The sequence below is a fragment of the Brienomyrus brachyistius genome, unplaced genomic scaffold, assembly GCF_023856365.1.
Source record: "Brienomyrus brachyistius isolate T26 unplaced genomic scaffold, BBRACH_0.4 scaffold73, whole genome shotgun sequence".
Classification (NCBI taxonomy): Eukaryota; Metazoa; Chordata; class Actinopteri; order Osteoglossiformes; family Mormyridae; genus Brienomyrus; species Brienomyrus brachyistius.
Genome location: NW_026042348.1, coordinates 917,706 through 939,467, shown reverse-complemented (window position 1 = coordinate 939,467; position 21,762 = coordinate 917,706). Strand labels below are relative to the sequence as shown.

The window sequence follows — 21,762 nt, the reverse complement described above, 5'->3', positions numbered from 1 at the left end:
AGTTGTTAAGTTTTTGTAACATACTAAAATAAACTGTATCTCATAGCAAAGTAAAGCATTTTATTTCCTTCAAGTATAAGAAGAGCAGCTCTATAAAGCAAGACAAAATAAAGTACAAAAAGAAAGCAGTACAAAGTAAAGTATAAATTCGAAATATAACTTTAAAAAGTATTTAAAATTTTTTACCTGATAGTGTTTGTTGCTGCTCCGCCCCTTACCTGGAGAATAAGGAAATCGCTGCACCGCGGTGATTCTCTCTATAACGCCAGTCACCTACATACTGTACGTCTGCCTCCCCAGCCAGTTACCATTCAAGGTAAGACTGACAAATTTAGCAAAATGACATCAGTTATTTTAATAGCCTTTATTGTTTTTAATTTGAGGGCTAGAAGTGTGGAATGCTGAAGATTCAAGTAACAAAAATGTTGACTTTTATGAATTTATTTTAAACGACTATAATTAGTCAGATAAGAATGTTCCTATTAGCCATAACTCTCTTTGCGTGTGTGTCTCAGTGTTCCTCTGTCAGGTTTTTGTGGGGTATTCTTACTTACACAGTAATTACTACATCAGGTGGTTCTAGACCCTATTTGGGGGGGGGGGGGGGGGTGCAGGTTCAGCTGCCTTGTGTTTTGTCTTAGCCCCCCCAGAAAAACTGTAGAGAGTCTCGTATTTCTTCAGGATGGCTGAGCCCCCCTGAGTCAAATCCTTGAATCGCCCCTGAGTAGAACAGTGTGCTGATAGTGACAGACAGAGGGGTTTCTTTTCTTCATGCTTATACATGTCACACATATTTCCGTTGATAGAGAGCTTGCAATGCATCGATCTATGTGTCATTCTGTCTGTCAGTCAAATTTATTTGTTTTTACCTGCCCTCTAAATTATAGCTCCGTTCCCTTTAAATCCTCACACGAAACAACATACCTAAGTATCTGTATATACTGAGCGTTTAAACTTTGCGTTAACATTGTTGTCTTTATCCAGTATTCATGAATTATAAGAAAATGGTGAGATTTTCTTATAATATATAAATGGTGACATTCCGTTTGGGGGTTCTGCCATTAATGTATAGGAATTTGCAGTCAGTAAATGGTAACATGACTTTAAATATTAGTATTTTATAGTTTTTCTCAATTGCTTTGACAAAATTTTCACATCAGGAATGGTAAATGGACTGCATTTATATAGCGCTTTCGAGTACTCAAAGCACTTTACATTTTATGCCTCACATTCACCCATTCACACACCACATTCATACATATCAGGAATGTTATTCTCCTTACTTTCCTTACTCTTAACAATTTTCAAAGCAGGTATGCATTTCCTCACCTGAATTAGCATTTCTCATTGTGTTTTTGCACACTAAAGATGTTTTGTCATTGTGTTGATGCATTACTTATCCTACTCATGGAAACAGGTTGTATTTTGTTCAGTCATAATTACAGATCACTCAGTCACCTTAATACTGTCCAGCATTGCAATGGTGTTTTCAAATAAATCACTTTAAACTGTTTTCAGATACGAATGTATAAGCAAGGCCAATTACACACTATCAGGGTTAGTAGTAAATTGTCCTTCAATTGAAAGCAAACAGAAGCAGAACAGGCGTAACTGAAACCAATGGAAGCACACGCTCTGAATCTTGTATTACTGGTGGCTGTCATGGCACTGCAGTAATTACACAGAAGCTAATATGACGCTCATGTTTAACCCAGTGAACAGTGCTGATCATGGAGCAGGAAGAAGGTGTCAGGTAAAGAAGCGAGATTTGTGAGAAGACGTGGTGTCTGAATGTGTGGTATGGCAAGGGGGAGAGGACCACACAGAGAACATGGGGCTCAGGGGCAGGAGTAAAGGGAGAGGAGCACATAGAGAACATAGGGCTCAGGGGCAGGAGTAAAGGGAGAGGAGCACACAGAGAACATGGGGCTCAGGGGCAGGAGTAAAGGGAGAGGAGCACAGAGAGAACATGGGGCTCAGGGGCAGGAGTAAAGGGAGAGGAGCACAGAGAGAACATGGGGCTCAGGGGCAGGAGTAGAGGGAGAGGAACACAGAGAACAGGGGGTTCAGGGGCAGGAGAACAGAAAGAGGACCACACAGAGAACATGGGGCTCAGGGGCAGGAGTGGAGAGAGAGGAGCACACAGAGAACATAGGGCTCAGGGGCAGGAGTGGAGAGAGAGGAGCACACAGAGAACATAGGGCTCAGGGGCAGGAGTAGCGGGAGAGGAGCACACAGAGAACATGGGGCTCAGGGGCAGGAGTAGAGGGAGAGTAGCACACAGAGAACATGGCACTCAGGACAGGAGTAGAGGGAGAGGAGCACACGGATAACATGGGGCTCAGGGGCAGGGGTAGAGGGAGAGGAGCACACAGAGAACACGGGGCTCAGGGGCAGGAGTAGAGGGAGAGGAGCACACAGAGAACATGGCGCTCAGGACAGGAGTAGAGGGAGAGGAGCACACAGAGAACAGTTGTGGAGCATCTTATCAACCATGGCCTAAGTTTGGCTGGAGCTGGTGGACAGACCGTGTAGCCTCAGGGGATACGGTTTACGGTGGCATCTGTAATGCGTACATTCTGGAATGAAAACAGGGATCATCACATTTTTGCCGTTTATAAGTCAATTCAAGTCACGTTTATTTACAAAGCACTTTAAGAACAACAATAACAGTTGACCAAAGTGCTCGACAAGCAAGGAAATACGATCTGATAAACAAACAGAACATACAAAAATAAAAACATAAAAAATGAACGGAAATTAAATAAATAAATAAATAAAAACATTCACGCTGAATTGAATGGCAGGGCATAAAAATGAGTTTTAAGACAAGATTTAAAAACAGCCAACGAAGGAGCCCGGCGTATGTGCAGTGGCCCGGCGTATGTGCAGTGGCCCGGCGTATGTGCAGTGGCCCGGCGTATGTGCAGTGGCCAGGCGTATGTGCAGTGGCCAGGCGTATGTGCAGTGGCAGCGCGTTCCACAGCTTAGGTGCAATCACTGCAAACGCCCGATCACCTCTGCTTGTTAGTCTAGAAGGAGGAATGACTAGTTTCTCAAGAACTTTAGATAAAAAAGGAAGTTTTGAGATGGGTCTGTAGTTAGAAAGGATTGACGTGTCTAAGTTAGGTTTTTTAATCAACGGCTGTACAACAGCATGCTTAAATTTCCTTGGCACAACACCTGAGGCAAGGCTAACGTTCATAATCTCTAATATGCTGGAACCTGTAGTCTCAATTGTCTGTCTAATAAGAGGAGGAGGAAATGTTCATTTTCTAGGAGAAGTAGCAATACTATCACACACTTCCACATGAAACACTGAAATGAAGAGCACTGAGCCACTGCACCCATGTGTGCCCGGTGGGAAAACTGCAGGGGGTCCAGCCGGTGTCCTGAGGCCTTCTTCAGATGGGACAACACCAGACATTCAAGCGACTTCATGAGCAGTGATGTCAGGGCGACAGCTCTATAGTCATTCAGTCCAGTGATGAAGGCTTTCTTGCGAACCGGGATTGTGGTGGTGCGTTTGAAGCAGGTGGGAACTTCATACAGCTCCAGGGATCTGTTGAAGATCTGAGTGAAGACTCTCATCGTTGGTATTATTCCGGATAACACTTCACTTGACATGGAGCGAATCATATACAGGTTTTTTTTGGGTCCATAAAAAGTCTGCAATCTAATCCTCTGAATTTTAAGCCTTAAAATGTGCCAAATTCACAGGTATTAAAATTGACGGCATTATTAATTTAGAGTTACAGTAGGGTCCATGGATTCAATTATCTGCAGTTTACTGCAGTCTGAAAAAAAGTTACAAAATTTCAGGGCAGATCATAAGTTTAAAATCACGTGCAGGTTGTAAGTCAGGTTGTAAGTCAGTGAGTACCTACTAAAGGCTACCAGGCGGTAAGCCAGTGAGTACCTACTAAAGGCTACCAGGCCGTAAGCCATTGAGTACCTACTAAAGGCTACCAGGCCATAAGGCAGTGAGTACCTACTAAAAGCTACCAGGCCGTGAGCCAGTGAGTACCTACTAAAGGCTACCAGGCCGTAAGTCAGTGAGTACCTACTAAAAGCTACCAGGCTGTGAGCCATTGAGTACTTACTAAAGGCTACCAGGCTGTGAGCCAGTGAGTACTTACTAAAGGCTACCAGGCTGTGAGCCAGTGAGTAGCTACTAAAAGCTACCAGGCCGTAAGTCAGTGAGTAGCTACTAAAGGCTACCAGGCCGTAAGCCAGTGAGTACCTATAAAAGGCTACCAGATTGTGAGCCAGTGAGTACCTGCTAAAAGCTACCAGGCTGTGAGCCAGTGAGTACTTACTAAAGGCTACCAGGCTGTGAGCCAGTGAGTACCTACTAAAGGCTACCAGGCTGGGAGCCAGTGAGTACCTACTAAAGGCTAACAGGCCTTAAGTCAGTGAGTACCTACTAAAAGCTACCAGGCTGTGAGCCAGTGAGTACTTACTAAAGGCTACCAGGCTGTGAGCCATTGAGTACTTACTAAAGGCTACCAGGCTGTGAGCCAGTGAGTACCTACTAAAAGCTACCAGGCTGTGAGCCAGTGAGTACTTACTAAAGGCTACCAGGCTGTGAGCCAGTGAGTACCTACTAAAGGCTACCAGGCTGTGAGCCAGTGAGTACCTACTAAAGGTTACCAGGCTGCTTTCTTATTTACAAAATCCGTTCCACCTTAAATTGACATAATGCGTGATCTGCCTTATTGACAGCTGCTAAGAAAAATTTCACATTCATAAATTTACATAATGGAGCCAAAAAAATTACTTTTGCCGAATAATCTATAAAATGAGTTTTATATAATTTCAGCTTCGACGTCCTGCCAGGGTGACAGAAGGCAGGCATGGCTCCTTGTTCATTGGTCTGTTTCAAGAAAGATGCTGCACTAAAAAAATACAGGTTGCACAGAGGCAGGCTGACGGCGTGGGGCTTGATCAGGGAAACATGGATCGTAGGGTGGATTTGACACATGGACACTGGCACCTTCAGATGCACTGCAGTGGGGCTGACAACCTTCGTAATGGGGAATGGAACCACGAGACAGGGAGCCAGCTTGATATGACAGCAACGACTGATATGTAAAGGCAGGTTCCAAACCCGCTGACCCACCCGAAAGGAGGGTTCCTGTGACAGGTCCCTGATGCAAAAGCTGCCATTTGCTGCTAAGAGAGCAGCAGTGACCTCCAAGCCAGTGTCCAGGTCCATTGATTGCAGTGCAGGAATTGATGAACTGATGGGACCATGACCTCCTCCTCCAATGCAGGGAACAATGGGGACTGGTAACCCAGACAGCACTGAAATGGGGACAGGCCTATAGAAGACACTGAGAGTGAATTATCTGCATATTCAGCCCAACACAAGCAGAGATTCCGGGTGCTTGGAGAGCGGGAGGCCAGCCATCGTATCATTCTCCCTAAATCCTGACTGACTCGCTCTGTTTGTCCATTAGTCTGAGGGTGCAACCCTGAAGAGAGACTGAGGGAATCACGATCAGTCTACAAGATCCCCTGCAAAACTGCGCACCCCTGTCAGAAACGACATCCGTCGGCAAACAAAGGAGTCGGAAAACATGATCAAGAAGGAGCTGAGCTGTCTCCTTACCTGAAGGTTACTTAGTTACACAAACTGTACAGCCTTTGAAGAGCGGTTCACCACTGTGAGGACCCCAGTAAAACCCCTGGATGGAGGCAATCCAATGATGAAATCTAGGGCGATATGGAACCACGGGAAGTGAGGTGCAGGAAGCGAATGCAGCAACCCGGCTGGAGCTCGACAGGGATTCTCATTTTGCACATAGATAGAACAGGCAGCAGCAAAGCTGCAGATAACCTGGAGCATGGTGGGCAACCAGAGACACTGTTCAAGCAGGGTTCAGGTTCACTGGATCCCGGGATGACAGGCGAAAGGGGAGGAATGTCCCCACTGGAGAGTCTGGATATGCAGGAACTCAGGAACGAAAAGCTGGTTTGGTGGGAATCCCACAGGAACCATGACAAATGCTGCACTGCCTTAACGGCTTCCTCTTTCCTCCAAGTGACATCTCCAGTGAAACAGCTGGCAGGCAAGACTGGACCTAGATCTTCTCCTCCGCCATCATCCTCAAACTGCCTGGCCATATGCATAACTTTCCATGTATGAGGGTCATTATGACTTAACAAGAGATGCAAAAGTCGAGGTTTAATGGGTTTGTCTTACTGAGTACTGTACATGCAAACTGAAAAACACAAATACGCAGATATTGACTTACATGTTTTATTTAGGAAATTGATTTGATCTGCTGTACTGGGACTGAACCTGCTCCTTTTTAAACTAATGACATCCTCAACTTTTGAAAAGATACGGACACAAAGCACAGAGGTTGCTGGTAGAGCTAGATATCTATGGGCCAGTGTATAGAGATGGGGGATGTGCTTGCCAGTACACATAACCTTCGTGGGCGGTTGTAAATGGAAATGCTCTCATACTGGAGACCTGGGTCTCTTGCTTACATTTTTCATATTTATGTACTGAATAGCTGAAATCTCAAACACTATCGCAGTAAATGCAACCAACGAAACAGCTGGAAGTACAAGACAGACTTATTTTTTACGTGGGAATGTAACTGAAACAATATAAAGGTGAAGGGCACTGTGTAAATAAGCACAGCATGCTTTATTATATGAGTCACCCTCCAAGGTAAAGCTCAGTGTGGGGCCTCCAAGCACTATTGCTTTGAAAACTCGACACGTGATTCAACATGGTGTATCGAGCAGCCCGTCCATAATGTACCCTCAAGTAAAATGTTACCAACTAATGTTCCTGATATACCGTCCTTGATAACGGTGGGCTTCTAAATATTTAGTCTAGTAAAAATCTGAGTATCAAATGAGTTCTTCTATCCCAAGCCACAGTCTAAAAGCAATGATACTGCCGCCGATTACATCTGTTCTAGGGAGATGCACTCCTATTGCCACTAGGGGAGCTGTCACCTTCTCTCAGGCCTGATAAATAATGTAATGCCGTCTAGGAAACCAATTCAGTTGAATTAGATGCGAGAAAATGTGAGAAATGTTCTGTTCTCAGACAACAAAGTTAATTTAAGAAGAATGATTCGTTTTCAAAATTTTAGGTGTGTGGAACCGCTGTACATGATTCAAATGAGAAAAAATCATTTTTATTTTCAGTGTGGTTGGTTGAAACAAAATCCTCTGGATTTGTACATTGTGGACCTGCATCTTCCACCTCTGTTTGTAATGGAGTACTTTTGTGAGTATCTTCCCCAACACATAAGGTGAGTAATGAAACCGACAGGTGCAAACAATTCAAAGCAAGGGAATTTCAAACTCAGACGAAGACAGGAGCAGTCTGGGTAATGTAGTCTGTTAATCCTGGCCTCTGACATATACAGCCCTACAGACCATATAGTTGGAAGGCTGCTATGGTTGACAGTTGGTGAACTGACTATTGAATATAAAGCTAACATTACTTTTGGTTTTTATTACAGAGTCAGATTGTGAAACACGGGAACCGGTTTATATACAACCATAATCATCTAAGCGATGGATCACCATTCCCATGGAGAGGTTTGGCTATAACATTTCAGTCTGTGATGCATGTTGTCCATGAATACGAGACACTGAAAGGCAGGAGAACTTAAGCTGAGTAACTGTTTTCAGCTGAAGGTTGTTGAAAATAACAGACGAAAAGTTCACTCTCTACAGTGCTCTTCCTCCAGCTACTTACTTACTGCACTGCACCAAATGTTACAGACGGACTGTAACAGAACAGAATATCTTAGCAGACAAAACCTCACTCTCTGCAGTGCTCTTCTTCCAGCTACTTCCTTACTGCACTGCACCAAATGTTACAGATGGACTGTAACAGAACAGAATAACTTAGCAGACAAATAGCTCACTGCAGTGTTCTTCCTCAGGCTACTTCCTTACCATATCGCACTGCACCAAGTGTTACAGACGTACTGTAACAGAACACAATAACTTAGCAGACCAAAAGTTCACTCTCTACAGTGCTCTTCCTTCAGCTACTTCCTTACTGCACTGCACCAAATGTTACAGACGTACTGTAACAGAACAGAATAACTTAGCAGACAAATAGCTCACTGCAGTGCTCTTCCTTCAGCTACTTCCTTACCATACCGCACTGCACCAAATGTTACAGACGGATTGTAACAGAACAGAATAATTAAGCAGACAAAACCTCACTCTCTGCAGTGCTCTTCCTTCAGCTACTTCCTTACTGCACTGCACCAAATGTTACAGACGGACTGTAACAGAACAGAATAACTTATCAGACAAAAAGCTCACTCTCAGCAGTGCTCTTCCCCAAGCTACTTCCTTAGCATACCGAACTGCACCAAATGTTATAGACATAATGTTACAGAATAACTCAATCATAAATATGTATAATAATATAGGATGCTGTGTTAGTGTATATTAGTCTATGCTGATTTTGCCATCATTGTGTTAATGTGATCTGTTGGGTCTTAAACTATTTTTCTTGCTGTCTATCTTGGACGCATCTCTCTTTCAAAAGAGATTTTGAAAATCAGTGAGTCTAACCTGGTTAAATAAAGGTTTAATAATGATTCAGAACATAAGCACACACATGTGCTTCTTATAGTGATGAATGAATCATAGCAGGTGTCTCGAGCAGCCACATAAGACTGTGAGCAGGAAACCTGCCTTCTGTTAACAGAAAGGACAGTGTATGTGTGGGAGTGACCATGTACAGGTTTGTGACATCTCACAAACACATCTCCAACTTCTGCAGACCCAGACCTCGCTCACTGACCTCTTGCTGGATTATCTAAAGGATCTCAGTGATGAAGAGTTGAAGGAGTTTAAACTGCGTCTCCCAGTGAATAAAGAGTTAAAGCCCCTTCCCAAGGGTCAGATGAAAACCTCGGGCAGAACAGACTTCGCCGAAATGATGATGAATTCCTACAGTAAAGCCGGGGCTCTCAAAGTCATGCTTGAGATCCTGAAGAAGATGAACCTGAATGACCTTGCTCAGAGACTGAAGGAAGACCTGCAGAAGTGTAATGATATTTTTAACATTTCATGTAAAATGTAACTTTTTTTAAGCTCATGAAAAACTAAAATATTATATAGAGAAATGATGAAGAGTTTGTTTAATACTAATGTTGAAGAAAGAAATGAATTTGAAGTTCTTCCTTATTTCAGGTAAGCAAGCAGGAAGTGAGCAGAGTGACATGTTGGAGACGAGTAAGAGCTTTATGCTGTTCAGTGCGTGTATGTGGTGTTTCAGAAAGAAATATGTATGAGGTGAAATTTAAAGTTTCATTTATCACAGTGAAATAGTGCGTGTATGTGTTTCTGTCTGTGCGTGTGTGTGTGCGCGTGTGTGTGTGTGTGCGCATGTGCGTATGTTTGTGTTTGTGTGTGTGTGCGCGCGTGTGTGTGTTTGCGTGTGTGTGTGTATGTGTGTGTTTGTGTGTGTGTGCGCGTGCGTGTGTCTGTGTCTTATATATCCTTCCTCCCATTCTGGTCAAGATCGCGGTGAAAATTTGCATTTTCCTCTCATTTTTCTTCAGGTCAACTCATGTTGCACAAAATAAAATGTTCCTTGAAAGAGAAATTTGAGTGTGTGTATGAAGGGAAAGCTAAGGAAGGACAGCGAATACTTCTCAGTGAGATTTACACAGAACTCTACATAACTGAAGGTGGGACTGGAGGAGTCAATGATGAACATGAAGTGAGACAGATTGAAACAGCATCCAAGAAAAGGCGAACAGAAGATACTACAGTCAAGTGCAATGATATATTTAAACCCTTATCTGGGCATAAGACACCTATCAGAACTGTACTCACTAAAGGGGTGGCAGGTATCGGGAAAACAGTCTCTGTGCAGAAATTTATTCTCGACTGGGCAGAAGGAAAAGCAAACCAGGATGTTCACTTCATATTTGCTCTCCCTTTCCGGGACTTGAATTTGATTAAGGGTGAATACAGTCTGATTAAACTGCTTCACCGCTTTGTCCCAGAACTGAAATCACTGAAATCCACTGAGTTATTTGGGTACAAAGTCTTGTTCATCTTTGATGGTCTGGATGAGTGTCGCCTTCCTCTAAATTTTCGGAACAATGAGAGTTGGTTTGACGTAACAACAAAAATGTCACTGGATCTGCTGTTGACTAACCTCATTAAGGGGCATCTGCTTCCATCCGCTCTCCGCTGGATAACCTCCCGGCCAGCAGCAGCCAATCAGATACCTCCTGAGTACATCCACCGGGTGACAGAGATACGAGGGTTCAGTGATGCCCAGAAGGTGGAGTATTTCAGGAGGAGATTCAGTGATGAGAGCCTGGCCAGCAGGATTATCACACATGTGAAATCATCAAGGAGCCTCTTCATCATGTGCCACATACCTGTGTTCTGCTGGATTTCAGCCACTGTGCTTAAGAGGCTTTTTACTGAGAATGACAGGGGAGAAACTCCAAGGACTCTGACTGAAATGTACACACACTTCCTGATTCATCAGGCAAGTTTTAAAAAAGACTCGTATATGAAAAACTATGAAAGCAAGCTAAATGAAAACAGCAAGGAATTCCTTTTGAAACTTGGTAAATTGGCTTTTGACAACCTTGAGAAAGGCAATCTCATATTTTATAAGCAAGATCTGACAGAGAACGACATTGATGTCACTGAAGCTTCAGTTTTCTCTGGAGTGTGCACAGAAGTCTTTAAAGAGGAGTATGGGTTGTACCAGGAGAAGGTGTACTGCTTTGTGCATCTGAGCATCCAGGAGTATCTCGCTGCTTTATATGTGTTTCTGTCAAACTCATCAGCTGACCTGCTGAAGACTGCAGTGAATCAGGCATTAGAGAGCAAGAATGGACACTTGGACCTCTACCTCCGCTTCCTCCTGGGCCTCTCAACAGATTCCAGTAAGACTCTGTTACAAAAGCTACTGGGGCCGACAAGAATCAGGTCACATACCATTATGGAAACATCCCAATACATCCGTCCATCCATTTTCCAAACCGTTCATCCGTTAGGCTTGCTGGGAGTCCTGAACCTATTCCGGAAACCATGGGCACGAGGCAGGGAACAACCCAGGACGGGGGGCCAGCCCATCACAGCAACCCAATACATCAAGGAGAAAATACAGGAGAACTTATCTCCAGAAAGGACCATCAACCTGTTCCACTGTCTGAATGAACTTGGTGACAATTCTCTAGTAGAGGAAGTACAAAGATACCTGAATTCAGGAAACATTTCAGCAGATGACCTCTCACCTGCACAGTACTCAGCTCTGGCCTTTGTGATGCTGATGTCAGATGAAGACCTGGATGTGTTTGACCTGAAAAAATACATCAGATCAGATGAAGAGCACTGCAGGCTGCTGCCTGTGGTCAAGAACTCCAGGACGGCTCTGTAAGTGACGTGGGGATGGGAAATCATGTCTGGTCTGGTAGTAATACATGAATATTGTTTGAAATGTGTAATATATATTATATATTTCTCCTCATGGATTAATAAGTGAGTTTTATTTTGATAATCACAGCTATAGCTGTTTGTATTGCAGTAGCTAATCTTGACCACAAACTTTATAATGACTGAAGGTAGTGATGTCACTTTTTGTTTGTTACTACGTTTCCATTCCCATCCAGTCTGCCTTCTGATCACAGCACAGCATCCTAACCTGCTATAGAAACAGTGAGGGCTCTTTATCCACAGGGTGTATAAGTGGTATGTGAGTGTTATTGTCAGCAGGCGTGTTCATGTGATGGAGCCCAGAGCTGGGAGCTTCCGTATGACTGCTGTCTCTGGCTGCTCACTGGCGCCCTCTGCTGGCCTCAGCTGCAGCTGACTGAGGATGTGACGACACATCTAGTCCGGCAGACATAGATAAACATTGTTTAAAATATAAAATGAATATGTATACATGTAATTTATTTCCCCTCTTTTATCAACAAGGTTCCTTTTTAATCTAGTTTATATTAACTGAAGGTAGTGATGTAGTAAAAACAAAAAAGACAAGATTTCCACGACCGTCCTTTGTGTAACAAATAACCAAAGATACAGCATCATACAGAATGGTCCAGTTTTCATTAATAGTGGGAAAACCACTCATATTTGTTTCAGTTCTGGATGCTGTAGGAAGCATTTCTGTAAATACTGGGTGTGGTGCCTGACTCTCTGGGTTCAGACTTTGTGTTCATAAGCGGAAGGTCGCTGGTTCAGATCTCTTGGCCGGCAGAGTGATGTCATCGCTGGGTCCTTGAGCTCCAGGGCAGCAGAGGAGCCCTAACCCTAACCAGACTCAAAGGGGGAGCCCATCCTCCAGGGGGCAGCAGAGGAAGTCAAATGATCAAGATGGCAAAGTCCTAATTCACATTATCCCATTCTTAATATGTCAGTCACAAAGCGGGGGGCAGGGAGGTGATGACAGGCATGTGCTGGAGCTGCTTCAGATGGGGGGGCGAACAGTAGTACGACAGCAGGGTAAACAGGGGAGATGTCACAGGCAGAAGGGTGAGCAGGCCGGAAGGACGTCACAGGTAGTGGAGACGTCACAGACAGCAGGGTAGGCAGGATATTCTTAAAATTTGGGGTCTCCAGGCAGCACAGTCCAGGGGGAGTAGGGGAAATAAAATGTGCAGTTAGCCAAAGTAGGAGAGACTAGAGGCAGTGCAAACAGTTAGGTGAGTGCAGTATGTAAGCTCCGGCAGATATGGCTATGGCAGCATAAGCAGGAGGGAGAGGCAGGTGGGAACGCAGGCATGGGGAGTCCCTGAATGTCAGCACTCCAATTCCACAAGGGGGTGTGAAGCTAAAGTGACAGACTGACAGTTCAGTTTATCCAAAGCCAATGGCACCGATCCCCACCCAGCTCTACACCTCACACTGTAGGTCTGACTGGGAGTGAGCAGTTAGCTAGAGCTAGAACTAGAGTCCCTACAAGCTAAACTAAACAGGTGTGATTTTAGTCTAGACTTGAATATTGAGAGTCAGCCTGAATCCCACACATCCGATGGAAGACTGTTCCACAGCTGAAGAGCTCTATAAGAGAAAGCTCTGCAGCCTGCCGTAGCTCTTTCTACCCTGGGTACTAACAGATATCCTGCTCTTTATGATGGAAGAAAGTGAGGAGGGTTGTATAAGGCCAGCAGGTTGCTAAGGTATTCTGGTGCAAGGACATTCAGTGTTTTATAAATCAATAGCAGTATTTTGTAGTTAATCCGAGACTTAACTGCAAGCCAGTGAAGGGAGCATAGAACAGGGATAATATAATAAATTTTTTTAGTGTTTGTAAGAACTCTGGCTGCTGCATTTTGTTCCAGCTGAAGTTTATGTAAGGATCCAGATGGGCACCCAGAAAGGAAGGCATTACAGTATCCAGCCTGGAAGTTATAAAGGTGTTAGTGTTTCCGCTTCATGAAAGGAGAGCATCTTCCGAAGCTTGGCGAGGTTCCGTACAGGATAGAACACAGCTTTAGTGATGCTTTTTATGTGAGCATCGAAACATAAATCTGAATCAACCAGAAGACCAAGATCTCTGACCACTGTGTCAGGTTGGGTAGGAAGACCACCAAGGTTGAGGTTGTCAGACTCATTTCGAGCCGCCTTCGGACCAGTTAACAGTACTTCTGTATTTCTGTGTTTAACATAAAGAAATTATTTGCCATCCAGCACCGGATATCTAGTCGACAGTTTTCTAACCGAGAGCTGTGATGCATCATCCGGCTTAACAGATATATATAACTGTGTATCATCAGCAAAACAATGAAACCCAACACCATGATTTCTGATAATGTGACCAATATATACAGTGTACAGTAGTGGGCCCAGAACTGATCCGTGTGGGACACCATTGTAGGAATATTTAGCTCAGGTAAATTTTAATATCTCCACCAGTATGTTTTGAAATTAATTACATTTGAATTAATCATTATTTAATGATGTTTATTACCTAATTGTTATGCTGAATGGTTGGTTCCTCCAAACTCAATTGTGAATCCCCGTGAGTCGGTTAATGTGAGACTTACATGGGATTCACTAGTTACCAGTATCGCTTAGTAACCTGGGTTAGAAGGTTCGTCCAGCGAGCTGCATCCCCAGGTAATGTAAACGATCGGTAGCGAAGCTCCCCTCATGGCCAATGAGAGGGAGCCTCGCGATATTTCAGGCGAGTTTGAGGTTTTAGAGCTCAGTAGCCAAATCGCACAGAGGCAGGGACTATTGTGAGCACTCAATGAACAGAGGCTGAAGTGGTGTAAAACTGGATTTTCCATCGGATTGATACCAAACATGCCATACCAGCCTAGCGGTTCACACCGAATACCATCTGTAATGATTAATTAATGATTACTTATTATGTCATTATGTTATATTACTCACACCAGTACCTGGTCTAAGTGGTCTAGGTTGCACCTCAATCAGAGGTTACCCTTTATACAGACATTATATGACATATTCTCATGTCAGCAGCACATCTTACCCTTAGATAGACATGGTAGAATACAAAGATCAGATAAGGGCTGCTGAGGAATGTGGAAAAGAAAAGGGGGGGAAGGTTAGTCAGTCAAAGAAAAAGAGTCTTTGAAAGTTAGGACACATTACAAACATAACCTGTCTGTATATTGAGACTAGTAGTCATGGGTAAATAAATATACAGATATACTGTACAACAGCCAAACATAAAAGAAACTTTCTTTAGGGTGTTGGGTGAGTGGTATGTAAGGCAGGATGTCTGGGGAGGGGGTTGTGTGCCAAGTCGAGGGACCCCTGTCCTTGAGGTCCACTCTGCTGTCTATAGGTCATTAAAACTTTGAGCAATAAAAGTTGGAGTGCTGCCCCCCTTGTTATCTGTGTGTGTTTAAGTGTGTCTGTGTGTGGGGTCACGAACCCCCTTTGAGGCCTAGGCCAATGTGTGCCTATCGTACCAGGGTAGGCCTTGTCTCAGGCCACCTGGAATTTAAGCTTTGTGATATGTACATCTGTGATCCTACACCAGATTTAAAATGGATAACCTTAAAAGGGAAATACTGTTCTGCAAAGCAAGCACAGTTTGTGGAAACACGACCATAAAGTCATAAAGCAGGCTAACAGAACTGCTTAGGTTGTTAGAATGAAAGGAAGCTGATTTACTTGTTTGCAGAGTGGAGGGGGTCTTGGCAGTATTAAATAATATCTGCTTTTGTTTCTAGTAGAATAAATTACTGTAATGCCCTCTTGTCTGTTTCACATCTACTGTTTCACATCTACACCGGGCCCAGAATGTCGCTGGCGGAGTGTTAACACGCACCAGTCACAGGGATCACATCTACAACGGGCCCAGAATGCCGCTGGCGGAGTGTTAACACGCACCAGTCACAGGGATCACATCTACAACGGGCCCAGACTGCCGCTGGCGGAGTGTTAACACGCACCAGTCACAGGGATCCCATCTACAACGGGCCCAGACTGCCGCTGGCGGAGTGTTAACACGCACCAGTCACAGGGATCACATCTACAACGAGCCCAGAATGCCGCTGGCGGAGTGTTAACACGCACCGGTCACAGGGATCACATCTACAACGGCCCCAGAATGCCGCTGGCGGAGTGTTAACACGCATCAGTCACAGGGATCACATCTACAACGAGCCCAGAATGCCGCTGGCGGAGTGTTAACACGCACCGGTCACAGGGATCACATCTACAACGAGCCCAGAATGCCGCTGGCGGAGTGTTAACACGCACCGGTCACAGGGATCACATCTACAACGGCCCCAGAATGCCGCTGGCGGAGTGTTAACACGCACCAGTCACAGGGATCACATCTACAACGGGCCCAGAATGCCGCTGGCGGAGCGTTAATACGCACCGGTCACAGGGATCACATCTACAACGGGCCCAGAATGCCGCTGGCGGAGTGTTAACACGCACCGGTCACAGGGATCACATCTACAACGGGCCCAGAATGCCGCTGGCGGAGTGTTAACACGCACCAGTCACAGGGATCACATCTACAACGGGCCCAGAATGCCGCCGGCGGAGTGTTGACAAGCACCAGTCACAGGGATCACATCTACAACGGGCCCAGAATGCCGCTGGCGGAGTGTCAACACGCATCAGTCACAGGGATCACATCTACAACGGGCCCAGAATGCCGCCGGCGGAGTGTCAACACGCATCAGTCACAGGGATCACATCTACAACGGGCCCAGAATGCCGCTGGCGGAGTGTCAACACGCATCAGTCACAGGGATCACATCTACAACGGGCCCAGAATGCCGCCGGCGGAGTGTTAACACGCACCAGTCACAGGGATCACATCTACAACGGGCCCAGAATGCCGCTGGCGGAGTGTTGACACGCACCAGTCACAGGGATCACATCTACAACGGGCCCAGAATGGCGCTGGCGGAGTGTTAACACGCACCGGTCACAGGGATCACATCTACAACGGGCCCAGAATGCCGCTGGCGGAGTGTTAACACGCACCAGTCACAGGGATCACATCTACAACGGGCCCAGAATGCCGCTGGCGGAGTGTTAACACGCACCGGTCACAGGGATCACATCTACAACGGGCCCAGAATGCCGCTGGCGGAGTGTTAACACGCACCGGTCACAGGGATCACATCACACCTGCTCTCACATCCCTGCACTGGCTTCCTCTGTCTTCTAGGATTGATTTTAAAGTTCATTTGCTAATTTGTAAATATTTACGTTGTTTAGCTCTGTCCTGCCTCAGTAACATGACTGTAAGGTATGTCCCAGGCAGATCAGTCAGATCATCCGGCAGTAATTTACTGATTATTCCTAAAACCAGGCTGGGGGAGGGAGGGGCAGCTTTTAGTCACTATGGGCCCAAACTCTGGAACTCTCTCCCAGAAAACCTGAGAGCTACTGAATGTCTCAGTACTTTCAAAACTAGGCTGAAAACGCATCTTTTCACCAACGCATATAATAATCTATGATAATCATTTCTATTATTTTATGCTTTTATTAATATCAGTAATTGTGGGGGGGGCGGTCGCTTCCCCCAGAAGACATAGGGGCTAGAGGCCCCTTTGAGGGAGGGCCCCCTAAAGAGGACATGGGTGGTTAAAGTCCTTTATGATGGTATTTTTTTATTTTTTATTTTATTTTACTAAAACATTTTTACTCTATTTTTTTTCACTTATTGTCGTTTATTCTGAGCTTATTTGAATTTCTTTTTCTTCTTTTGAAATGTTTGCAAAACACTTTATAAGCGTTGTGGTTAAAACACGCTATATAAATAATGATGGATTGATTGATTCAGACACATAGATGAGAGAGAGAGAGAGAGACTTTTTTTTTTTTTTTACTTTTAACCACCTTTATTAAACAGTTAGCAGCCAATCCTAATCACAGCCCGAAGAGTAACTCAGCGTGAATCACCAGGCAAAAACCAAAACTCCATCAGCAGAAATAATCACAATAATGTCGAAAACCCATTTTTTCTGAAAAACAGCCAAATTGTCCGTCACCTGATGAAACACAAAGTCCACATGAACACGTGACTCCACCAGGGTCTTAAACAAGTCCAACACATCAATGTCCTGACCCTCCTGACGCAGACGTAGAGTCTTCCAAGTGCACAACATTTGATCCATTCAAGGTTTGGAACATTTTCAACCAAAAATAAAAATCAGTGAGTATGATCAGTGAGTGGTGCCAGTCTGACACAATGACAGAAGGTATGGAAAACAGTGTCACGCTCACTACAGCACAAACACTGAGACACAGCATCAGTGAGTATGATCCCCAGACCAACGACCCAGTGACCCAGCAGCCCACTCAGTGGTGCCAGTCTGACACAATGACAGAAGGTATGGAAAACAGTGTCACGCTCACTACAGTACAAACACTGAGACACAACAGCAGCATTAAACTGAGACACAAAACTGTTGGTGGGCAGTATGCAGTGCAGGATTCTCCACTGGAGGCCCCCTGAATGTTTGGGAAGCCGTCTCTTATAGAGGAGCCTCCATGATGGCAAAAACTCCCCTGGAGCAGCCAAATGGGCCTCCACTTTGTATCTGGCCTCCCTTTCAGGTCATGAGAGAAAAAAGACTTAACGGCAACATGGTACAGGAGTTTCCTCCCTGCCAGGGAGAACCGGATATTCAGCAAGTACCGGAAGGAAAGTATGTGACCAGTGTCACTGTGATCAACAGCTACCAACAGGGTAACACACAGTTCTGGGAAGGAAGGGCAGGTCGCACCTCGACCCGGAACCCACTGTAAATATTCCTGAAAGGTTGGGGGGAAAGAACCTTCAAGTGCATGTAAAGGTTCCCAAGCAGCCCCACAGACCGGAACCCCACTTGGGTAGCAAGTGAGTCAGGTGAAAAAAAGTGTCCAGACTCAGCATATAAAATATGTTTTACCCTTGTGACCCCAACTCCACAAGTATCTTTTCGACTGAATTTGTAAGTGTCAGCCGCGAGGAAACAAAGGAATCATTAAACAATGGTTCCTCAAGGCCATAGTGGTCGTTCTCCATCCGTGCCCCCCGGAACAAGCGCCAAGCGTTCAGCACCGCAGCATAAAAACCACTCAGTCCAATAAGCTGAAGTGCATCTCCAGGAAGTAAAAACATTTGTTTATCATATGCAAGGCCTCCGCAGCTGCGGAGCAGGGCGAGGGCCACATGCATCCACGGCAGGTGTTCGGTGCTGTAAAGCAGTGTCTGTGCACACTGGAGCCTCAGCAGATGAACCAGGCCCTGCCCTCCCTCAGACACTGGCAAATGAAGAATCCCCGAAGGGAGCCAGTGCTGCCCATTCCAGAAAAAAATCAATGAACCTCTTCTGGACCTGATGCAGCAGGTCCATCGGAGGATCCGGCACCATGAGTCGGTGCCACATCATGGAGGCAGCCAAACTGTTAATCACCAGCACTCTCCCTCGATATGAGAGCTGGGGCGAAATCCACCTCCAGCGCTGAAGTCGTCCAGTAATCCTGTCAATCCGTCCTTGCCCCATACACACTGCTGTGGCAGCTGAGGAGGGCCCCGCCCGGACCACTGGCCCAGCAGGTACGTGGCGCTTTTGCTCCAGTTGACGCGAGCGGAAGAGGCACGCTGGAAATCGCCAAGAAGTGCTGTAAGCACCTCCATATCCGTGTTGGACCTGATAAAAACAGTGACGTCATCTGCATAAGCAGTAAGTGTAACAGTCACTCCTCCCCCAAGGCTGATGCCAGGTACCGGTGCTCCCTGGAGACGCCTTCGAAAAGCCTGAAGCAGCGGCTCCACCGCCAGTGAGTACAGCAGCCCAGACAACCCACAGCCCTGCCGTATCCCCCTGGTGACAGGAAAAGGCCTGGTGAGAGAGCCATTAATGTTCAGGAGGCTCCACACATTGCTGTACAAGAGTCTAATGTAAGAAACAATCTTTGGACCAAAACCAAAAGCTTGAAGGGTCTTAAACAGAAAGGTGTGGTTCACTCTGTCAAATGCCTTTTCCTGATCTAAAGAGACCAGACCTACGTCCAAACCTCGTTCTGACACAAAGGACAAAAGATCTCTAGCTAAAAAAAGGTTATCAAAAATTGAACGCCCTGGTACACAATAAGACTGATCCCAGTGAATGATCGTTGAAACACATGTTTTCAGCCGGTTAGTCAGAGCTTTGGACAAGATCTTATAATCCACACCGAGAAGCGAGACCGGCCGCCAGTTCTTCAGAAGTCCCAGATCCCCCTTCTTGGGCAGCAGCGTTAGAACAGCCCTCCGGCAGCTGGATGGAAGAAGGCCCATATCAACACTTTCTTGAAAAACACAGAACAAGTCTTCACCAATCAGAGGCCAGAAACATTTATAAAATTCCGCGGTCAGTCCGTCCAGGCCTGGTGCTTTCCTGACTGACTGCTCATGGACAGCAGCAGTAAGTTCTGTCAGAGTCAAAGGCTCTTCCAGCTCATGTCTGTCTGCGGCTGAAAGACTTGGTAAGTCCCAAAGAAACTGATCAGCCACTGTCTGATCACAGGCCTCAGCACAGAACACGTGAAAGGCTATTGTGTGTTAAAATCTCGTGCTTGTCAAACGTACTACGCCCATCGGGGAGGATCAAGTGCCGAAAGGTCTTTCTCTCTTCCCTGTGCTTCTCCAATCCAAAGAAAAACGCGGTGGGAGCGTCCATATCAGTCTCCTTCGTATAGCGGCCCGGGCCAACGCTCCAGCCCCTCTCTCCACCAGAAGGACTTTCAACAGGAGTCGGTTCCTCTGCAGGGCCTCAGCATCTCCCACCCTGCCAGGCTCTGCTCCTGTGCTCAGCCGCAAGATCTCATCCTCCAGTCTTTTAAACCGGTTCTGTAGTTCAGTCTGGAAATATGCAGCATAGTTCTGGCAGAAGAGCTTAACTTGCACTTTTCCAACATCCCACCATTGACTGAGGGACTTGAATTGTGATTTTTTTCTCCCTCCACACCTCCCAGAAGTAGAAAGATCATACAAAGTTGTGGTCCTGAACTAATTTATTATTAAAATGCCAGTAACAATGTTGGGAGGAGAAATCAGTGCAAGAGAAAGTGACAGAAACAAAATGATGATCGGAGAGAGGGAAGGGAGCGATGCCACAGCTTAAAAACCTGCCCTTATTCCGATAGTTTATATAAAAGCTGTCCAGCCGAGCAGCAGACACCATGTTAGAGTTCACCTTCACCCAGGTGTACTGTCTGCACTTTGGGAAATGGTCTCTCCACACATCAATCAGACCATGGTGGTCAATAACAGATCGCAGAACAGAAGCTGAACCAGGGTGAGGCTCCTCGTGATTCCTGTCGAGCACGTGCTCCAGAGTAGAATTAAAATCACCAGCCAGAACAACAACGCTCTCCTGTGACAGTGTCTCTAAGAACGTATGTAAATCTGTAAAAAAGGCCACCCGTTCTGAGCCTACATTTGGTGCAAACACATTAATAAACGAGAACAACAGGTCATGCAGGTAAAACTGAACACGCAGGAGCCTCCCAGGTACAACATTTGTAACCACCGGTCGCAGGACTGGGACCCTCTGTGAGAACAGCAGAGCGACCTGTTGGGGAAAGCGCCCGGCGTTTCCACCCCAACTCCACCTTTTATTGAGACAACACACTTTATAGTTTTTACTTGCAAGGGTACCCACACTCTCTGCAATGCAAACTACAGCAGAATGTGTCACAAAGGGTGGTTCCCCTTGACTCCTTTATTTATAGTCAGTGGGAGGCGCAAGAGTCATGCAGAATAGGGAGGTGAGAGAAAGTTCTGGTTTTGCTAAGGTGGGAATGCTATTATTAATATAATCTAAAGTATGAGGCTAGGGAAAAACAAAATAATGTATATACATATTTACATTCATTGCTGATCATACAGGAGTGATAACAAAATGATTAATAACAGTTTCTTCAACCTAACAGTCCCTCCTGTTTATCATGACAGTATGATCAGAAGCATCAGTATTGTACAAGTTGCAAAAGCATTTCCAATACAACCGTCATTTAGATCACATCATCATCATCCTAACTGTGGAGTACAGAAAACCATCAGGAGTCGTTCCTCCTGTTTATCATAGAAAAACATCTAATTCCGTTACTTCAGGTCCGAGCCCTGCACGGGTGCTTTCGGCTCAGCCGTCATTATGAATTACATGTCTTCTTCATCGCTATCGCTGGAAACAGGCTCTGTCTCCATATTCTGAGTAAGGGAGAGAAACATTGTACTGTGTGTCCGAAAAGCGGCATTAAGAGCTTGATTAATAAACATTTTCAAACATGGTATAACAGTTATAAAAC

At 45.4% G+C, this 21,762-nt stretch overlaps 1 protein-coding gene across 2 annotated transcripts in view; it reads left to right on the top strand.

Moving 5' to 3' along the window:
- Positions 1-233: 233 nt before the first annotated feature.
- Positions 234-21,762, top strand: part of LOC125726503 (NACHT, LRR and PYD domains-containing protein 12-like) — a 37,436-nt gene continuing 15,907 nt past the window's right edge. For both annotated transcript variants that reach the window (XM_049002882.1, XM_049002883.1), the window contains exons 1-6: positions 234-316; positions 7,177-7,283; positions 7,497-7,575; positions 8,783-9,050; positions 9,196-9,237; positions 9,567-11,409. In XM_049002882.1, coding sequence (XP_048858839.1) covers positions 7,552-7,575; positions 8,783-9,050; positions 9,196-9,237; positions 9,567-11,409 — 2,177 coding nt within the window. In that variant the 5' untranslated portion in view covers positions 234-316; positions 7,177-7,283; positions 7,497-7,551. The remainder of the gene's footprint in view (positions 317-7,176; positions 7,284-7,496; positions 7,576-8,782; positions 9,051-9,195; positions 9,238-9,566; positions 11,410-21,762) is intronic.